At 40.3% G+C, this 18,856-nt stretch overlaps 1 protein-coding gene across 7 annotated transcripts in view; it reads right to left on the bottom strand.

Moving 5' to 3' along the window:
- The window catches only part of scn1laa (sodium channel, voltage-gated, type I-like, alpha), a 187,952-nt gene that overhangs the window by 57,999 nt on the left and 111,097 nt on the right, over positions 1–18,856 (bottom strand). For all 7 annotated transcript variants that reach the window (XM_080199182.1, XM_080199176.1, XM_080199179.1 and 4 more), the window contains one exon: positions 15,322–15,442. In XM_080199182.1, coding sequence (XP_080055308.1) covers positions 15,322–15,442 — 121 coding nt within the window. The remainder of the gene's footprint in view (positions 1–15,321; positions 15,443–18,856) is intronic.

The raw sequence follows: 18,856 nt of genomic DNA, 5'->3' as shown, positions 1-18,856 counted from the left end.
GACTGAAATCATTGGGTGGAATTTTACTACCCCTCCTGATAGTGGGATCTTCCATTTCTGAAGTCAATATAAGTTTTGAATGGCTCACAGAATTTTATGGTTCCAGCCCCACTGGAAGGGAGCCATAAAGGTCCACCTACTTTCAGTCCCCACTCCAAACTCCATTCCCTAGCTTCTAACTTCATCCCCCTTTCTGGCAACAGTCTGGGATTAAGGTTAGTCTGTTCACAATTTTGGGTTACATTTGATCCCAAAATGAACTTCTGGTCTAGCACTCATGCCACCAAGGCTACCCATTTCCACTTAGGTAAAATCATTTGCCTTCATCCCATCCCAGCCCATCTGCTGTAGAAATCCTCATTTATACCTTTGTTACCTCTAGACACGGCCAGGCCAATGCACTTCTGGCTGGTCTCCCACACTCTACCCTGAGTAAACTTATGGCCATCCAACTGCTGTTGCCCATGTTGTAACTCACACCCTATTCACCCCTGTGCTCACTGTCTTACATTGGCTCAGAGTGTAACAAGACATTGGGATTATTCCCCTTGGAGCAAAGAAGGTTATGGGGAGAATTGATAAATGTTTATAAGGTTAAACAGGTACAGATAAGGTAGTCAAAGGAAAGCTATTCCCATTTGCTGAAGGCACAAGCACCGAGGAGATATTTACAATTTTGGGTAAGAGATACAATAGGGGTGCATGGAAAAACTTTATTGGGCAGTGGGTGGTAATGAGCTGGAACTCACAACATGGAACGGGAGCAGAAGCTGAGGTGATGAATAATTTAAAATGGAAATTGAATGGACACCAGAGGAAAGTAAACTTATAGGGTTATGGAGGTAGAACTGGGGAATGTGGCTGACTGGATTGTTCTAGACAGAGCTGACATGAACTCGATGGGATGAATGGCCTCCTACAGAGTAATGACTTTATGACCCTAATTGTGTCTTTCCCACATCTGCTTCATCAATCTCTCTGAATACAGATGGGGAAACCACACGGAAAGACAAAATAATATATGAATCATTAAGCTGTTTCACTCCACAGCAAGTGAGCATGCATAACAACAGCTTTGCCAAACTCAATTAGCTCAATCAGTACAACTTGCCTACAGTTCTCTGCATGGTTAAATCATTTTACTTTGTTTAAATTATAGCATAGCTCCATAGCCCCCATATGTTTGATGTTGTTTCAGATGCAAAGTATCACCTGAGGCATGACTGCACACTTCTAGCACTGACCATGCTGGGCAACCTTTTCGTATGGCTATTAGTGCAACAGCAGGGAGCGTGATCCGGGAATATGCAGAGTCTAAAGATCGTGATGTCACACAACACAACGTGTAATGCTGATTTATCATTAGTAATGTCATTTTTGACCTGAATATTCTTATTAATGACTCTTCTCTCAATCTTGTACAGTTGCCAATGCATATAGCAGCAGGAAGGACCTCCAACCATTGCTACTTGAAAGGGACATCAACTATGTTCATAGATTCGTAGTTGATTCACCTCTTTGGCCTATTACTGAGTTTGTAGAAATGTTTGATGGGTTGTACAGGAGTAGCAGGTGCTAATAGCTGTGATTACGATTTCAAGGATTCTGCTCTGATCAATCGCTTCCAGATTTGTGTGCAGTAGTTTATATCTCTGCTGGCTTGCAGCAGGATAGGGAGAATGAACAGAGGCAGAACGTAAGAGGACAGGCTGCTTGAAGGGTGAGGGGGTAAATGGTTCTCACCAGAAGGTCATATCCACCAGGATTGTCAGGAACAACTGTCCTCCCTCAAACTCAGTGAGGAACAGTGTGGCAGATATCTCTGCTTCATCAAATCTGTATCTGTAGCAGCCAAATTGTACAGTCTCAGAGCAGGACAAGGACAGCACTAGCAATGGTTTTGATAGTGATCATGTCAATCATAATGGCCTTCAACATTTTTGTGCCCATCTGGAGAAAGCAATATTTGTGACAATACCAGATTTTCTCCTGGGTTGTGTAAGGAAGACCACCGAGACTCTATGTCAGAGAGAAACAGGCAGAATGACCATATCAATTTGCCAAAACTGCAGGTTTTTCCAGGGTGCAAATGGCACATGTGTGGCTTTGCAGACACTGTATGTAAACTCTGAGGGGTACAACATCCAGTAGGGATTCCATCTACTCAATGCCCAGCCAGTGTGTGACTATCTCAGTGCATCATTCAGATCAATGCCCAGTATTCTGGCAGCAGTCATGATGCTTTTATTCAGTACCAGCCCACTGTACCATCTGCAAAAAGCCGCCATGAGAGACCAGAGGGTGGTTTCTGAGCCACAAAGGCAAACCGCTAACCTTATGGCTCATGACTCCAGTGCACATCACTCAGGCAACGTTCAAATAGGCTGAATCTTCTGAACGGTGACATGCCCTGTTGGATTGTTACTCATTCCCACTTTTCTATGCCTTGCCAGAGCTCTGTATTTCCTGTATTACCTGAAATTCAGCTACTTCTTTGTGTCAGTGGATAATGGGGGGAAGACGCCATGCCACCAACTGCAGAATGTTGATAAGTGTTCACTACTACATTGAAAAGCTGGGACAGTTAAGCAGCTTTTCAGTATATTTGTGAATGAACATACATATTAACATACGAATTGGGTGCAAGAGTTGGTCACTTGATCTCTTGCACCTTCTCTGCCATTCAATAAAAACATTACAGATCTGTTTGCAACCTTATCTCCACATTCCTTCCAACTCCCAATAACCTTTCACCCCTTTGTTAATTAATAATCTATCTCACTCTGCCTTGAAAATACTCAAAGGCTCTGTTTTCACTACCTTTTGAGGCAGTATTCCAGAGACTACTGACTCTCAGAAAAAAATTCTCCTCTTCTCTGTCTTAAAACAGTTTCCCCTTACTTTTAAACAGTGATCCCTAGTTCTAGCTTCTCCGACAAGAAGAAACATCTTCTCCACATCCATCCTGTTAATACCCCTCAGGATCTTAAAGATTTTGAGAAAGTCATCTCTCACTCTCCTAAATTCTAGCAGACACAAATCTAACTTGCCCAACCTTCCCCCATTCCTGGTATTAGTCTAGTAGATTTTCTTTGAATTGCTTCTAACACATTTATTTATTTCTTTTAATGAGGAGACCAATACTGCACATAATATGTCAGATGTGGTCTCACTAATGGCTTGTACAGCTGTAGTATAACCCCCTAACTTTCGTAACCAATTCCCCTCACAACAAACAATAGCATCCTATGAACTTTCTGAATTATTTTGTACCTTATACTTTTGTGATTCACCCACATCTCTCTGCACCTCAGAGCTCTTCACTTTTCACCATTTAATTTTTTTTTATATTCTTCTACTAAAATGGACAATTTCACTTTTTCTCATATTATGTACTAGTTGTCAGATTTTTGCCTACTCACTTGACGTATGTCTTTTTGTAGCTTCTATGTCCTCTTCACAATTCATTTCCTGTCTATCTTTGTTTTGTCAGCAAATTTTGCAACTATATGTTCAGTCCCTTCATCTAAGACATTTACATAAACAGTAAACAATTGAGACCCCAGCACTGACCCCTGTGGCACACCACTTGCCACATACTGCCAACCAGAAAAAGATCCGTTTATGCCAATTCCTGTTTGCTAGTCAATCTTCAATCCTTGCCTATATGTTATCCCTTGAACCATGAGCTTTTGTTTTCTGTAATAACCTTTGCTGTGACAACTTATTAAAAGTCTTCAAGAAATCTAAACAGGGTATATCCACCAGTTTCCATTTATCCACAGCACATGCATCTTTTTTTAAAGAACTCCAAAAAATTGGTTAAATTCGATTTCACTTAGAATCACAGAAACCCTACAGTGCAGAAAGGGGCCATTTGGTCCATCGAGTCTATATTGATCACAATCCCACCCAGGCTCTATCTTCATATCCCTACATATTTACCTGCTAATCCCTCTAACCTATACATCTCAGGATACGAAGGGGCAATTTTAGCATGGTCAATCAACCTAACCCGCACATCTTTGGACTATGGGAGGAAACCAGGGCATCCACGAAGAGATGGTGCAAACTCCACACGGACAGTGGCCCAAGCTGGGAATCGAACCCAGATCCCTGGAGCTGTGAAACAGCAGTGCTAACCACTGTGCTACCGTGCCGCCCTGCAAAACTGAGGGAGAGTGAGTTGTAAGTTGAAAGTTTTGTTGATTGAAAGTGCATAATAAACTTTGATAAACAAAATATTATCCTATAAAGTTTGAAATCTAGTATTCTCTCCTTCACTGCCTGGCTATCGGAGTTCTAAAACATGCTACTCACACCCTGTATCTCATCACATACAGGTCCCACCCTTAAACTACCCTTCAAAAATGCAGAGTTCTGAGTTGGTGGCTGTGAGTGAGAATGAATGACAATGTTTCTTTTTCAGCACTGCCTTGTGTTCTATCATCTCTTCCTCTTTTACCCCTGCCTAGTCATGTTGCAGTTGTTGAATATTTGAAAGCAAAAAGCAAATAAGAGAAGATTGTGAGATAAGGGTGAAATGGGATGTCAGAAGATACCATCATTGTCAAAGTTTTCAGACACACTGCTGGCTATAGCCTCAGTCAATACTGCTCTTATGATGGCAAACACTGTTTCCCCATGGAAGGTAAGGACATGTATCCCGCTGGTTAGCTGTCACTGTTTTCCATCGGCTGTGTTCCACCTTATCCTGGAAGAGGGATACGTGCCAAAGAGAATGGAGTAACATTTTGGGGTGATATGACTGTCATGGCTGAATAGTTGGCAGTGCGCATGAGCTATGAATTGTATGCGTGAAGCCTGCAACAGTTCTGGATATGAAATTCTGAATTTAATTTAAATTCTGAAAATAAGGGTTATGGGGAGAGGGCGGGAAAGTGGAACTGAGCAGCGACAGATCAGCCATGATCTTATTGAATGGCGGGGCAGGCTCGAGGGGCTGGATGGCCTACTCCTGCTCCTATTTCTTATGTTCTTATGAATGTTCTACGAGTTATGATTCACAGAGATTTTTGCAAGGTGAGTGAATTAGACGTGCAACATTGCTCAGTTTGTGAGGCTCGTGGGGCAATTAGTAGGTTTTGATATTTGAAGATGCATTTACTGGGTTTGACCAATGGTGAGTGGGGTCACTGAACCTCCTAAAGCATTGCCTCCAGCTTTTCAGGACTAAGTTCTTGTCATTTACTGTCACAGCTTTTTGCATCTTCTGAGAGTTTGTCTTCGGGGACTGCTCCTACCCCAACCACCAACTGATAAATGGCATCTCTCCTTTCCTGTAACTCTTTGATGAAAACCTCTAGTGTAGTGCAAGAAAATCTTTGAGCCATTCTCTGCCAAGTTCCACCCCCCACTCCTCCCCATACCCATATACCTTATTCATAAAATATGTAAAAATGCATTATCTAACAGTTTACATTTGACATTACAGAAAGTGGAATGCAGATCAACTTTAATACGGTGCATGAAATGCCTCACTATGCATTTGCCATTGCAGGTTAATTTAAAATGCACATTTAAATTTCTGTCAACCATTCTCTGCTGCACAGAGCCCAAGAAATTTCACAAGGATTCTAGCTCCTCACTATACTAAGGTGGGAGGTAGACAGTGGCCTTTCCCCCATTGAGTCTTTGCAGTGTTTGTCCCATGCCTTATTGTGTCCCTACAGACGTAGCCCTGGATCCTGGAATCCATCTACCTGCAACCTTTGATTGCCAACTGCTCTGTGCATTGGAAGAATAGCAAGTCTTTGGCATATCAAAGAGCATCTTTCAGCATGCCGATGTTTCTCCAGCAGCAGTTGATGTTTGTCTTGGTGCATATCCCTTAGAACAACCTGGGCTGAACCTCAACAAAACATTTTGCATCTCTTTCCAGACTTACTTTGCAATGGCTCATTTCAAAAGTGGGCAACAGTTTCTTCCCCACCATTATCATTTTGAGGGCAAAGTGCTGAAATGGCAGGAAGGGTCTGACAGATTAGGCCTTCCTCACCACCAGCTAAACTATAGCTTGGTGCTCATTTGAAAGTTTTAATGAATTTGACAGTTTACACAAGGAACTATTCAACAGGATCCACCATCTCTTTTCCCTGCAGGGCCTCCTGGATGATACATGAGGACCACTGCCTGAAGAAGTTGTGGACAAGGATGTACAAATCTTCCCGCAAGGATCAGGTGATACTGTATGGTCCAACTGGATGTAGCATTCGGTGGTAAAATGGCTAGATCCCTTCCATCACAACACTTGATATCTGCATACCAATGGTATGATCACAGCTGAATGCAGCCACTCAGAAAGGTGGCCATCAGATTGAGGGCATTCCCCCCCACCCCCGCCCTATCTAGCGGTTTATGCAATGTGACCCTGTGATCTCCAGATAGAGTGGAAGATGGTTTTCTACCATGTTGTGCTATAATTCAGAATTTTTCTCAACCACCCTGACATTTCTAACCTACTTCAGCACCTGCTCCAGCCAGAATGCATTTTTCTTTTTAAGAGGTGCAGGCCAGTTTTAAGTAGTTCAGAATAGATTTAAGGAGTGATAGCCTCTCACAATTTTGCCCTCCCAGTTCAGGCATGCTTTCGTAGCACTTGCCGAACACAACAATCATGTAAATGAGTGTACAGCATCAAATATATTGGAAACAGCAAGTACAGGCTAATTGTGCATTGCGATCCCCATCTGTTTTCTGATCTTATTCAATATTGCAGCCCATAAACTAATTAACATTTTTAATTCTCCGCTAAGCTTTCCATTTGGATTCCAGTGAAATGCATCACCTTTTTTGGACCTGAGCAACCACCTGTATCTCCTGTTCACAAACTGAGGGGAAAGATTATTTCAGCCAATTGTTGCCACAGATTCAGAAGGTAGACCGTAGGTGAGAAGTATTTTTTAATTATCCAAAGTGGATTTGCATTCCTTGGAGGAAATAGAATGCCCAATGGAATATTAATCGTTTTCATCAAAGTACACCTAAAACAGCAAATCCCTTTTGTTTTAGAAACATCTGTAAATAGCTATTTTTCCTAAACCCTATCTGTAGAAATACTGGCCAGAAAAAAAGCATTATGTCAAAAGGCTAGCTCATGACTGTAATAAACTTGGTTTTTGCATTTTAAAATATGCAGCCAGACAAAATATACAGAGTCAGCTTTCACTTGCTTCTCACTCGTCACCCAGCTTTCATTTTGCAGCCCCCTCCGCAGCTTTTGAAGGATGATATGCACTGCCTTGTTCTGAAGCTGAAGGCCCCTTTCTAATCTCCAGTTTTTCAAAGCAAACGCTGTAATACCCTTGAAGCAAAGTAGGCAGAAAATGGCTCCCTGAACAGTAAGCCCCTAACTGGCTGACTCACTCTTTCAGGTGAACTGAAACCAGTCAGATAAATCCAATAAGGCTATGCGCATACAATTACAAATATTATCAACCGAAAGACCAAAAAACACATACAAATTTCTATGAAGTAATTGTTTTATCATCAAGATTTATGAATGACTGTTTACATGATTATTTACAATATCACTTACTTGCTACACTATTTAACTAAACATTCCCTCATATGAAGATTTTCAGTGGTCCAAGCTCTATGTCTACAATTATATATTGTATTTTAAAATCAACGATGTTGTTCACCTCAAGTTATTTCTAGACACTATGAAAATGACACATTCTGCATCACTGCAAAAGTAGGTCAACTGAAACATATAAATAATGACATGAACAGGCACAGCATCTTATCTCTGAGAATTACATAGAGAGAGCAATGTCATCTTTCTGTTCTATCATAATCTTTATAATTACAGTCAAAATGACCAAATGTCTCCCTTGTCAAAGAGGTTCATGAATAATAGTATTTACTAATACCGAAAATGTACCAAATGCAGGATCAAATATAACTATCTCTACAGAACCAAACAAAATATTTTATGGATATGATGTTTGTGCTTAAAGTTTATACTTTTGTAAAAGGACATTTTAGTTGAAAAGAACTGCCGTGTAAAAACTTACCAGTAGACAGCCAGTGCTAGAGACGGAATCCCAAATGTACTTAATTTATGTGTAAAAATTAATAAAAGAGGTCTTCCTATTTTGGTGGGCAGTTCAGTTCAGAATCAGATGTGGACATTTGTGCTTGTACTCTTAAATTATTTACATGTGACAGGACACTTCACATGGTGATGAGGACAGGATCATCACTATCAAGGCCTCTTTTAAGGGCCAGAATGAAAAAAAGGAATGGAAGGGGGGAGAAAAGAAAGTGTTTTACTCACAGATGTTGCCTCTTTGGCTTTAATGCTTTTTGATCTGACTACTATGGACTTTGTAGTCCAAACAGAGCAAAAGGAATAGGTTTTCTTTGCAAATGGGTTTGGAAAGGGAAAACAGACCTTGGTGTTTCTTACATCCATCAGAATGAAAAATTCAAACTTACTGAGAAATCTCATTGCCCTTGAAAAGCCAACAGATAAAAGCTTCAAAGAGGTTGTGGACATTTTGAAGAAAACACTTCAATTCCAGAACAACAGCTATTGCCAAGAGATTCAAGTTTCACTGAACAAAACAGGCTGCGTTGAGAAAACTAGCCTAACACTGTGACTTTAAAAGTTACCTGGAAGAAGCTTTGCATGTGATCATTTGCTTTGTGGACTAACAAATGAAAGAATTCAGCGTAGATTGTTGACAGAGCTGACATTGGAAGAAGTGTTTGAGATTGTGAAAAGCATAGAAATGACAAAGAAACAAGCTGGGAGATTTGGAAGCGATTCTAACAATGCGGAAACTAAAGTAGTAAGCGAGGGACTACTCACTTCCAAACATGTTACCACTGCAATGGCAAAGGACACAATGCAGAATGTTGTAAGTAGAAAACCACTAATTGCTGCACCTCTGGAGAAAAAGGGACTCATACAGAGTGCACCTAAGGCTGATCACAGTAAAGCAGTACACCAAGGGGATGGCATCACAAAGAACACACAAACATAGAAACATAGAGGAAGTATAGAAAATAGGTGCAGGAGGTAGGCCATTTGGCCCTTCGAGCCTACACCATTCAATGTAATCAATCCTGATCATGTACTTTCAGTATCTCACTTCCGCTTTTTCTCCAAACCCTTGATCCCTTTAGTCACGAGGCCATGTCCAGCTCTCTCGAGCATATCTAATGAACTGGCTCCAACAGCATTCTGTGGTGGAGAATTCAACAGGTTCACAACTCTCTGAGTGAAGAAGTTCTTCCTCATCTCAGTCCCGAATGGCTTGCCTCTTATTCTTAGATTGTGACCACTAGTGCTGGATGTCCGCAACATCAGGAACATTCTTCCCACCAGCCTCTCCAATCCCATCAGGATTTTATATGTTTCTATGAGATCCCTTCTCATTCTTCTAAATTCCAGTTGAGTACAAGCCCAGTCAATCCAGTCCCTCTTCATATGTCAGTTCTGCCATTGCCAGAATCAGTCTGGTGAACTGGAAATGCATTTTGGAAGGTCAAATACAGGTAGGAAATATACACTAAATGGCAGAACCCTTAACAGTATTGATAGGCAGAGGGATCTGGCTGCACAGGTACACAGGCACTGAAAGTGGCAAAGCAAGTGGAGAAAGTAGTCCAGAAGGCATACGGTCTGCTTGCCTTCATCGGTTGGGGCAGTGAGTTTAAAAACTGGCAAGTCATGTTGCAACTTTATAGAATCTTAGTTAGGCTGCACTTGGAATATAGTGTTCAATTCTGGTCACCACACTACCAGAAAGATGTGGAGATTTTGGAGACAGTATAAAAAAGATTTACCCAGATGTTGCTTGGTATGGAGGGCATTAGCTATGAGGAGAGGTAGGAGAAACTTGGTTGTTCTCACAGGAACAACGGAGGTTGAGGGATGACTTGATAGAAGTCAACAAGATTATGAGGGGCATGGGCAGAGTGGATAGTCAGAAGCTTTTTCCCAGGGTGGAAGAGTCAATTACTAGCGAGCATAGGTTTAAAGCGCGAGTGATAATGTTTAAAGGAGAAGTACGAGGCAAGTTTTTTGTTCAGAGGGTGGTGGGGGCCTAGAATCTGCTGCTGGAGGAGGCAGTGAAAGCAGATACGATAGTGATTTTTAAGGGGTGTCTGGACAAATACATGAATAGGGAATGAAGGGATATAAGGTCCTTGGAAGGGTAGGGGGTTTTAGTTCAGTTGGGCAGCATGGTTGGTGCAGGGTTGGAGGGCCAAAGTTCCTATTCCTGTGCTGTAATTTTCTGTGTTATTTCTTTCTTTATTATTCACTGGACTCCCTTAAAAGCAAGAATGTCCTTCCTCAGGCTAGGAGACCAAAACTGCACACACTACTGAAAGTGTAGCCTCACTAAGGCCCTGTATAACTGCAACATTCATCCTTACTCTATACTCAAATCCTCTTGCTATAAAAGCCAGCATACCATTAGCTTTACTCACCACCTGCTGTACCTGCATGCAAGCTTTCAGTGATTGTTCAACCATACAACCCAAATCATGTTGCACTTCCCTTTTTCTAAACTGCCACCATTCAGACAATAATCTTCTTTCCACTTTTGCACTAAAGTGGATAAACTCACATTTATCCACATTATGTTGCATTTGCTAAGTATTTGCCCACTCAGTCAGCCTGTCCAAGTCACCCTGCAGCCTCTTAGCATCCTCCTCACAGCACACACTGCCACACAGCTGAGTGTCTGCAAATTTGGAGAAACTGCATTCAATTCCTTCATCCAAATCATTAATGTGTATTGTGAACTGCTGGGGTCTCAGTGCTGAATCCTGCGGTACCCCATTAGTCACTGCCTGCCACTCTGAAAAGGACTCATTTATTCCCACTCTCTGCTTCCTCTCTGCCAACCAGTTCTCTATCCACGTCAATACATTACTCTCAGTACCATGAGCTTTAATTTTGCTCTTGTGTGGGGCTTTGTCAAAAGTCTTTTGAAACTATAGATATACAAGTTCACCCTTGTTCACTCTATTGGTCACATTTTCAAAGAAGTCCAGAAGATTTGTCAAACACAATTTCCCTTTAATTAATCCATGCTGACTTGGATCGACCCTGTCATTGCTTTCCAAATGCTCAGTTATTACATCCTTAATAATTGAGTCAGCATTTTCCCCACCACTGATATCAGGCTAACCAATCTATAATTCCCCATTTTCTCTCTCCCTCCTTGTTTAAAAAGTGGGGTTACATTAGCTACCCTCCAATTCATTGGAACTTTTCCAGAGTCTATAGAATGCTGGAAAATGATCACCAATACATCCACTGTATCTAGGGTCACTTCCTTAACAACTCTGGAATGCAGAATCTCTGGCCTTAGGACTTATCGGGTTTTAATTCTACCAATTTCCCCAACACAATTTCCTGACTAATAAGGATTTCCTATGGTTGCTCCTTCATGCTAGACCCTCTGTCCCCCAGTATTTCTGGAAGGTTATTTGTGTCCTCCTTAGTGAAGACAGATCCAAAGTATTTGTTTAGTTGGTCTGCTACCTCTTTGTTGCCCATTATGAATTCACCTGATTCTAACTGTAATTTATCTTTACCAGTCTTTTTCTCTTCACATACCTATAGACGTTTCTGCAGTCAGTTTTTATGTTTTCTGCAAGCTTACTCTTGTATTCTATTTTCCCCTTTTGAATTAAACCTTTTGTCCTCCTCTGCTGGATTTTAAATTTCTCCCAGTTCTCAGGTTTGCTGCTTTTTCTAACCAATCTACATGCCTCCTCTTTGGCTTTAACACTATTACTGATTTCCTTTGTTAGCCATGGTTGAGCCATCTTCCATGGTTTTATTTTTATGCCAGACAGGGATGTGCAGTTGTTGAAGTTCATCCATGTGTTCTTTAAATGTCTTCCCTTGTCTTTACACTGCCAATCCTTAAGTACCCTTTGCCAGCTTATTCTAGCCAATGCATATCTCATACCATAAAAGTTAGCTTTCCTTAAGTTCAGGACCTGAGTCTCAGACTTAACTATGTTACTGTCCATCTTAGTGAAGAATTCCACCATAATATGGTCACTCTTCCCCAAAGGATCTTGCACCACAAAGTTGCTAATTAATCCTTTCTCATTATCCAATACCCAGTCTAGGATGCCCTGCTTCTCTAGTTGATTGAGAAAGCCATCCCTTACATTCCAGGAAATCCTTCTCCATTTCACTGCTACCAGTTTGGTGCTCAATCAATATGCAGATTAAAGCCACACCTAATAACTTCTATACCCTTTCTGCATGCATGCATCTCTAATTTCCTGCTTGACGCCATCCCCAGCCTCACTCCAATGCAACCTGAAGTAACCCTTGGAGTATGTTCTCCATGACCCGTTGATAAATGGTGCATGCAGATGAGACCCCAAAAGGCAGGCTAACGTATTCGCATAGGTTTCAGTGCTTATTAATTGTTATGTACTTTTGGGAAGGCTTGTTTAATTCAAGTTGAAGAAACGCATGACTCATGTCCAACATTGAAAATGTTTGTCCCCCGGTTAACATGGCATAAAGGTCTTCAATCCAGACATAATGTATCTGTCAAGTTTAGAAACCCTATTGCCCATAAGCTTATAGTCTCCACAAAGCTGGAACAGCTTATCCGGCTTGAGGACAGGAAAAGATACAGCCCATTCTGCGAACTGTTCAGATTTTATGACACCAAGCTTCTCCAAGCATTCCAGTCTGACAGTCCTTTTCCAAGAGGAAATATGGAACTGGTCTCACTCGGAGTTGACATAAATCTTAGCTTTGGCTCCTCTTATTTTCCCAAGTCCTTCTTGATGACTTTGTACTGTCCTCCAGTGCCCAGCCTGAAGATCTCCAGCCAGAACAGTAATGTGTTGGAGCCAATCTCTCACCATCAGGCTAAGTCCTTGACCCCATGCATGATGACTGGAAGTCAAGCTGACTGCTGTCTCTAAGGCACTAGGGTCGGTCTGGTGCCCTTTATCTGCAATGGTTCCCTAGTATAGTTGGCCAGCCTGACTTTTGTGCTTTCTGGATTCAGGATTTGAATACCTGCCTGGAGGCAGTTATAAGTCTGCTCCCCGGTAACGGAGACCAGAGCCCCCATATCCACTTTCATTTTTAATGGGTAGCTATTTGCTAACAACTCCACCATTATGGGGGCAATCTTTTGGTGGGTTTGGGCTTTAGTGAGTGCACTCTCTCCCATAACTAGCTTCTAACCGGCATGAAGAATTGCCCAGGGAAGTCCTTTACATAAGAAACAGGCCATTTACTGCTCCAACAGTTTACTCTCGATTATCAGTAAAGTGGTGAAGGGGTCATTAACAGCTATTAAGCAGTACCTACTCAGCAATAACTTGCACCTGTCCCCATTACAGCCTTGGTTTAGACATGGACGAGAGAGCTGAATGCTGGAGGTGAGGTGAGAGTGACTGCCCTTGACATCAAGGCAGCATTTGACCAAGTGGTTTTCCCCTTGATTTCCATTAACTCCAGTTTTGTTAGGGCTCCTTGATGTAACACTTGGTCAAATGCTGCCTTGATGTCAAGGGCACTCACTCTCACCTCACCTCCAGCATTCAGCTCTTTCGTCCATGTCTAAACCGTGACATCAAGGAGCCCTAACAAAACTGGAGTTAATGGAAATCAAGGGAAAAACCATTCATTGGTTGGAGTCATATCTGGCACAAAAGAAGTTGGTTACCATCTCCCAGAATCTGAACTGGACTAGCGACTAAATATTGTTGCTAGAAGAGCAGATCAAAAGCTAGGAATCCTGTAGCAAATAACTCACCTGCTGACACCCCAAAGCTTGTTCACAATCTACAAAGTACAAATCAGGAATTTAGTGGAATATTTTCCACTTGCCTGGATCAGTGCAGCTCCAACAACACACAAAAAGTTTGACGCCATCTAGGATAAACCAGACCCACTTGATTGCTACCCCTTCCACTAACATTCAATCCCTTCACCATTGACAAACAGTGGCAGCCATGTGCACAATCTACAAGATGCACTGCAGAAACTCACCAAGCTTCCTTTGACTGCATCTTCCAAATCCACAACCATTACCATTTAAAAGTATAAGGTCAGCAGATATCTCGGATCACCAACACCTGAAAGTTCCCCTCCAAGTCACTTACCATTATGGCTTGACAATGCCATTTCTTCATTGTCTTTGGGTCAAAATCCAAGAACAGTGGGTGTACCTACAGCTCAGAGACTGCAGCGATTCAAGAAGGCTGCTTACCACCACCTCCTGAAAGGCAACTACGGATGGGCAATAAATGCTGGATCTGGATGTACAGGTACACAGGTCACTAAAAGTGGCAACACAGGTGAAGAAGGTAGTCAAGAAGGCATATGGCATGCTTGCCTTCATCGGCCAGGGCATTGAGTTTAAAAATTAGCAAGTCATGTTCCAGCTTTATAGAACATTAGTTAGGCCACACTTGGAATATAGTGTTCAATTCTGGTCGCCACACTACCGGAAAGATATGGGGGCTTTGGAGAGGGTACAGAAAAGTTTTACCAGGATGTTGCCTAGTATGGAGGGCATTAGCTATGAGGAGAGGTGGGAGAAACTTGGTTTGTTCTCACTGGAATGATGGAGGTTGAGGGGTGACCTGATAGAAGTCTACGAGATTATGAGGGATAGTCAGAAGCTTTTTTCCCAGGGTGGCAGAGTCAATTACTGGGGAGCATAGGTTTAAGGTGCAAGGAGCAAAGTTTAAAGGAGATGTACAAAGCAAATTTTTTACACAGAGGGTGCTGAATGCCTGGAACTCACTGCTGGGGGAGTTAGTGGAAGCAGATATAATAGTTTTAAGGGGCGTTTGGACAGATACATGAATAGAGTGATATGGTCCCCAGAAGGGTAGGGGGGATTTAATTAAGTCATGCAGCATGGTCAGTGCAGGCTTGGAGGGCCAAAGGGCCTGTTCCTGTGCTATAATTTTCTTTGTCCTTTAGCCAGCAATGTCCCAAAAATGAATTTTAAAAACATATTGTGATGCTGTAAATGTTACAGGTCATTGAGTCCTGCATGATACAATTTTGATTCGAAACTCTTTTATCAGTGGTTCCCTTCACTATTGGTCACCAAGAGGTATATTATACCACAAGTTTTGACTAAAATCTTTTCAGATCTTGGCTAGAAGTAGAATAAATGTTCAGAGCATTGCAGTATATATTCTTGGTCATTTTGTCAATGGACATAGGTGCAAACAGTAATAAAAACCAAATGTGGAAACAAACTCAAATCCACATTATATTTTTCAGATACTTGAACAGCTTTAGTTGTTATCAGCAATACAGATATATACCTTCAGTAAAGCATGCTTCAGGCTCCATGGATTCTTCCGGTATTTCTTCTGGTAGTTCCCCCTCTCCCGGTGGATCCCTGTCAACTGTGCTCCCTTCGGATGAACTGCTTTCAGCCAGTTTCTGTCAAAGAAGCCCAAATATATGCTATTTCTCAGGATAGGTGACTTAAGTACCTAACAGCCAAGCAAGAAATAATAGCCTCTGAGCAGTGGATTTGATGTTGACAAGGTTTCTGTTACGCAATTATATTGAATATAAGTTGAAATGACTGCTGTAAAGCTTGTATTATCATGAAATTGCATGTGATTACATGCAGAAAGTAAACTTATTTATACGTATCCATTACATTCAAAAGAATATTTATGCCATTTCTATAGAAGGCATGAAATATTTATGAAAAATATACACTTAATCCAACACTCCAGGTGTAATCTTCATTGACATGAAAATACACTTTACCATTCAGTCTGTAAGGATTCCGAGCTTCTGTAACTTCTGAGCATCAGAAAGGAAGATCATTGCATTAGCTTTAGGAAAATTGTTGCACATTTTTAAACGTTTGTTTGTTACTAAAATGGATGAATTAGGGCAGCAGCACTCATTGATCAAAGTAATACACATACTTGTTCAGGAGTTTCATCAAAAGTGCATTTTCCTGTTAATTCTATTTGCAGCCTCTGAATCTTTTGTTGTGCAAAGTTAAAATAATCTTCCAATTAAATACCTTTACAGTTTTTATAATGGCACACATAAATGCCCTGGGTGCCAACATATGAACAAGTCTGGGTACTACTCTGAAATATGAGGATTAGTAGCTGGGCATTCCGTTTGTGTAGTCTGAGATACAAGATATTTTGCACAAATTCATCTATTACAGCATTCATGGCTGCCCTAACAAACCAGGTAAAAAGATGATGTAAGCAGGCAAATTCATAGAAGGTTTTATTTCGTAAAATGAAATTAAAAACATGTTTCTTTAAAAGTTCTATCTGATGCTCAATTAAAAATAAGAACTATGTATTCTTCTTTTATAACAAATAAGTTCCTCAAAATTGAACCTAAATTAAAGGACAGTGCCACTATTTTGATTTCTCAACTGTGCTGGAATAAGCCCTTTAAGGCTTTGTTATAGGAATTATAAGTCACTCCACTTAAAAGCAAGTTTGACAAATTTGATCCACATGCAAATTCCTCCCTCCATTCATTACTGTGGTAAGAATTCTCTATTTGCAACAACTTCATTGCAAATGCAACCTTTCCAACTTAGCCATGCACCTCAGTCAACCACAGTAATGTTGTGCCTTCTTACTCTTCAGTCTCCATCGTTAGTACCAACCAATGTCTCTCAGTTTCATAACCAAAGCCTCAGTAAACATTTTAGCTGTAGTATTCCACAGTATAACAGCAGAAAGCAGTCTGAATGGGTCCAAAGCAGTGCATTCTATCGAAAACAGCATTTTAATCTGAGACTGAATAAGGAAGATTTCTTTTAAATTATATCCTCCTAACTTACAATTCTTTGAACGCATTTAACATGTATTGGGTGCCAATCACAGTGACATGTGGAAGCAGAGGCAAAAAATCCAGCAAAGTATTTCCAGACATCACTATGATTGACTGTAAGTATTTTTAATGATATTTCATCAAAGCGAATGACATTTTGGTGATAAAATATTATTGCAAAACTCAAAAACTTAAAATTAAAAATATGAAAATACTCAAATTCAGTCACATATTAAAACATATTGTGACTAAAGGGAAATTCTCTATAATTACATTCCAATTGTACTTATTGTGACACGCTGCATGTGAAATTGACAATTCTTACAGAAAGAATAAAATGTTTTATCTTTTAAGGATTGTGACACCAATAATTTCCAGCCTATTCTTTAAACTGTCAATCACTATACTATTTGTTTCATTAAAGAAAAGCCATGTATCATTCAAATCTTCAATGTTTATCTATTTCAAGCTGGCGACTGAGATCTGTTTACTTATTTGCCCACAGTTTTGAATTAATTAATACTAATTAATGAATTAACCAAATTCCTATTGAGAGCAATTTTTGCAAAACGTTTTTGGTGGAAGGTTGACTTCCTGTGAAGAGGGATAAAAGTTACATATGTTTAGAGTGAGCAGTAGATCAGTAATTCATTTTTAACTGGTAGTGACACTGACCTGGGTATAATAATTCTACTAAAACAATGATTTGGAAGTGCTAACTTTCCTTGATGTCAGTCGGGTCCACATTTTCTCATGTTCGGCCAGACAAAAATTCACTGAACTACAATGTCTTTAGATTACCAGCACTGCATGCATCATTCCATCAAATACTACAGAGTATAGGTAATCTGAAGCTCCATGTGCGAAAAACATTGTAGTTTATTTTGCTGCACAGTTAAATCAGATGATTCTGAACCTTTAGTTCACTTATATTGTCTGTGTCAAAAGTGCAAAATATGCAGTTTAAGTTGGCACTAGCCAGATAGCATATTGGTATTCTACATGTTATTTTCACTGGAATTAGTTTTGGCCAAATGAGCCAACTTAGAAATCCTCTGCCAGCTTTGGCATTCTGGTTCAGCTGCCCAACTGTTTAATCACAGAATCGCTAAAATAATAAGATTTCTTCTTGCACAAATTAAAACTTGCATATATAATCAACACTATTTTTATTTATAATTTTCTTAAGTAGCAAAGCATCAAATGTGCCGTGGATTGTATACAGTGGGTGAGCTGAAACACGAGTTTATTAAAAAATACCAAGAAGCTAATGCTGAACTTAAAAGTCATCTGATGTTTAAAGCGCTGGACCATCAGAGGAAAAAGAAAATACAAAAAAAAATGTTATTTAGGTGGATAAAGAGAATTAATAACCTTTAGCAATAATTTAATTTTACAGCAATGAGCAGTAATTGGTTTTCATGTACAACAAATTGGTCTTACAATTCTCTTCTCAATGAAAACTGGTCTGCTTCTGGTATAGAGCTGTAATAATAACCAGATAAGTTAGGCTAGATAGGCGGCAGAAGGGAACATACCTTTTGTGAACTTTTTATTGTTAGTCATTAACAAACAAAATGAAGAACACTCAGGCTAGAAGTGAACAGCACAAAACACAACTTTACATTCGCTACATCCATAATGTGCTTAGCTAAGTCCATAGCTCAGATCCCTGTAGCAATGTCACACAGGTTGAACCACAGTGACTTAAAAGATTCTCAAACTTCCAGTGAGAATGGAAGTAAGTTACAAGCTCTGTGTCTTATCAGAAAATATTTCAACTGAAATTCTTATCCAAGAATTATGTTATTTTTGAAAATGTCTGTTTTCCTGAAAATGTCACTAACAATTATATGACATATCACACCTGCATCATTTTAGTCACGATAGTGCGTTATTTGTGTTAACAGTATTTGTTATTAGCATACAGTTATTGCGTACTTAATTCCGATTTACATATTTTGTTTTCCTAAATAAGCTGTGTGTAACAGCTATCAGAAGTCACAACATGGCTTATATAACTATTTTAAA

Source organism: Carcharhinus amblyrhynchos, chromosome 11 (assembly GCF_965287045.1).
Source record: "Carcharhinus amblyrhynchos chromosome 11, sCarAmb.v2.hapA, whole genome shotgun sequence".
Taxonomy (NCBI): Eukaryota; Metazoa; Chordata; class Chondrichthyes; order Carcharhiniformes; family Carcharhinidae; genus Carcharhinus; species Carcharhinus amblyrhynchos.
The sequence above is the reverse complement of the archived record's forward strand: the minus strand, read 5'-3'. Positions and strand labels throughout refer to the sequence as shown.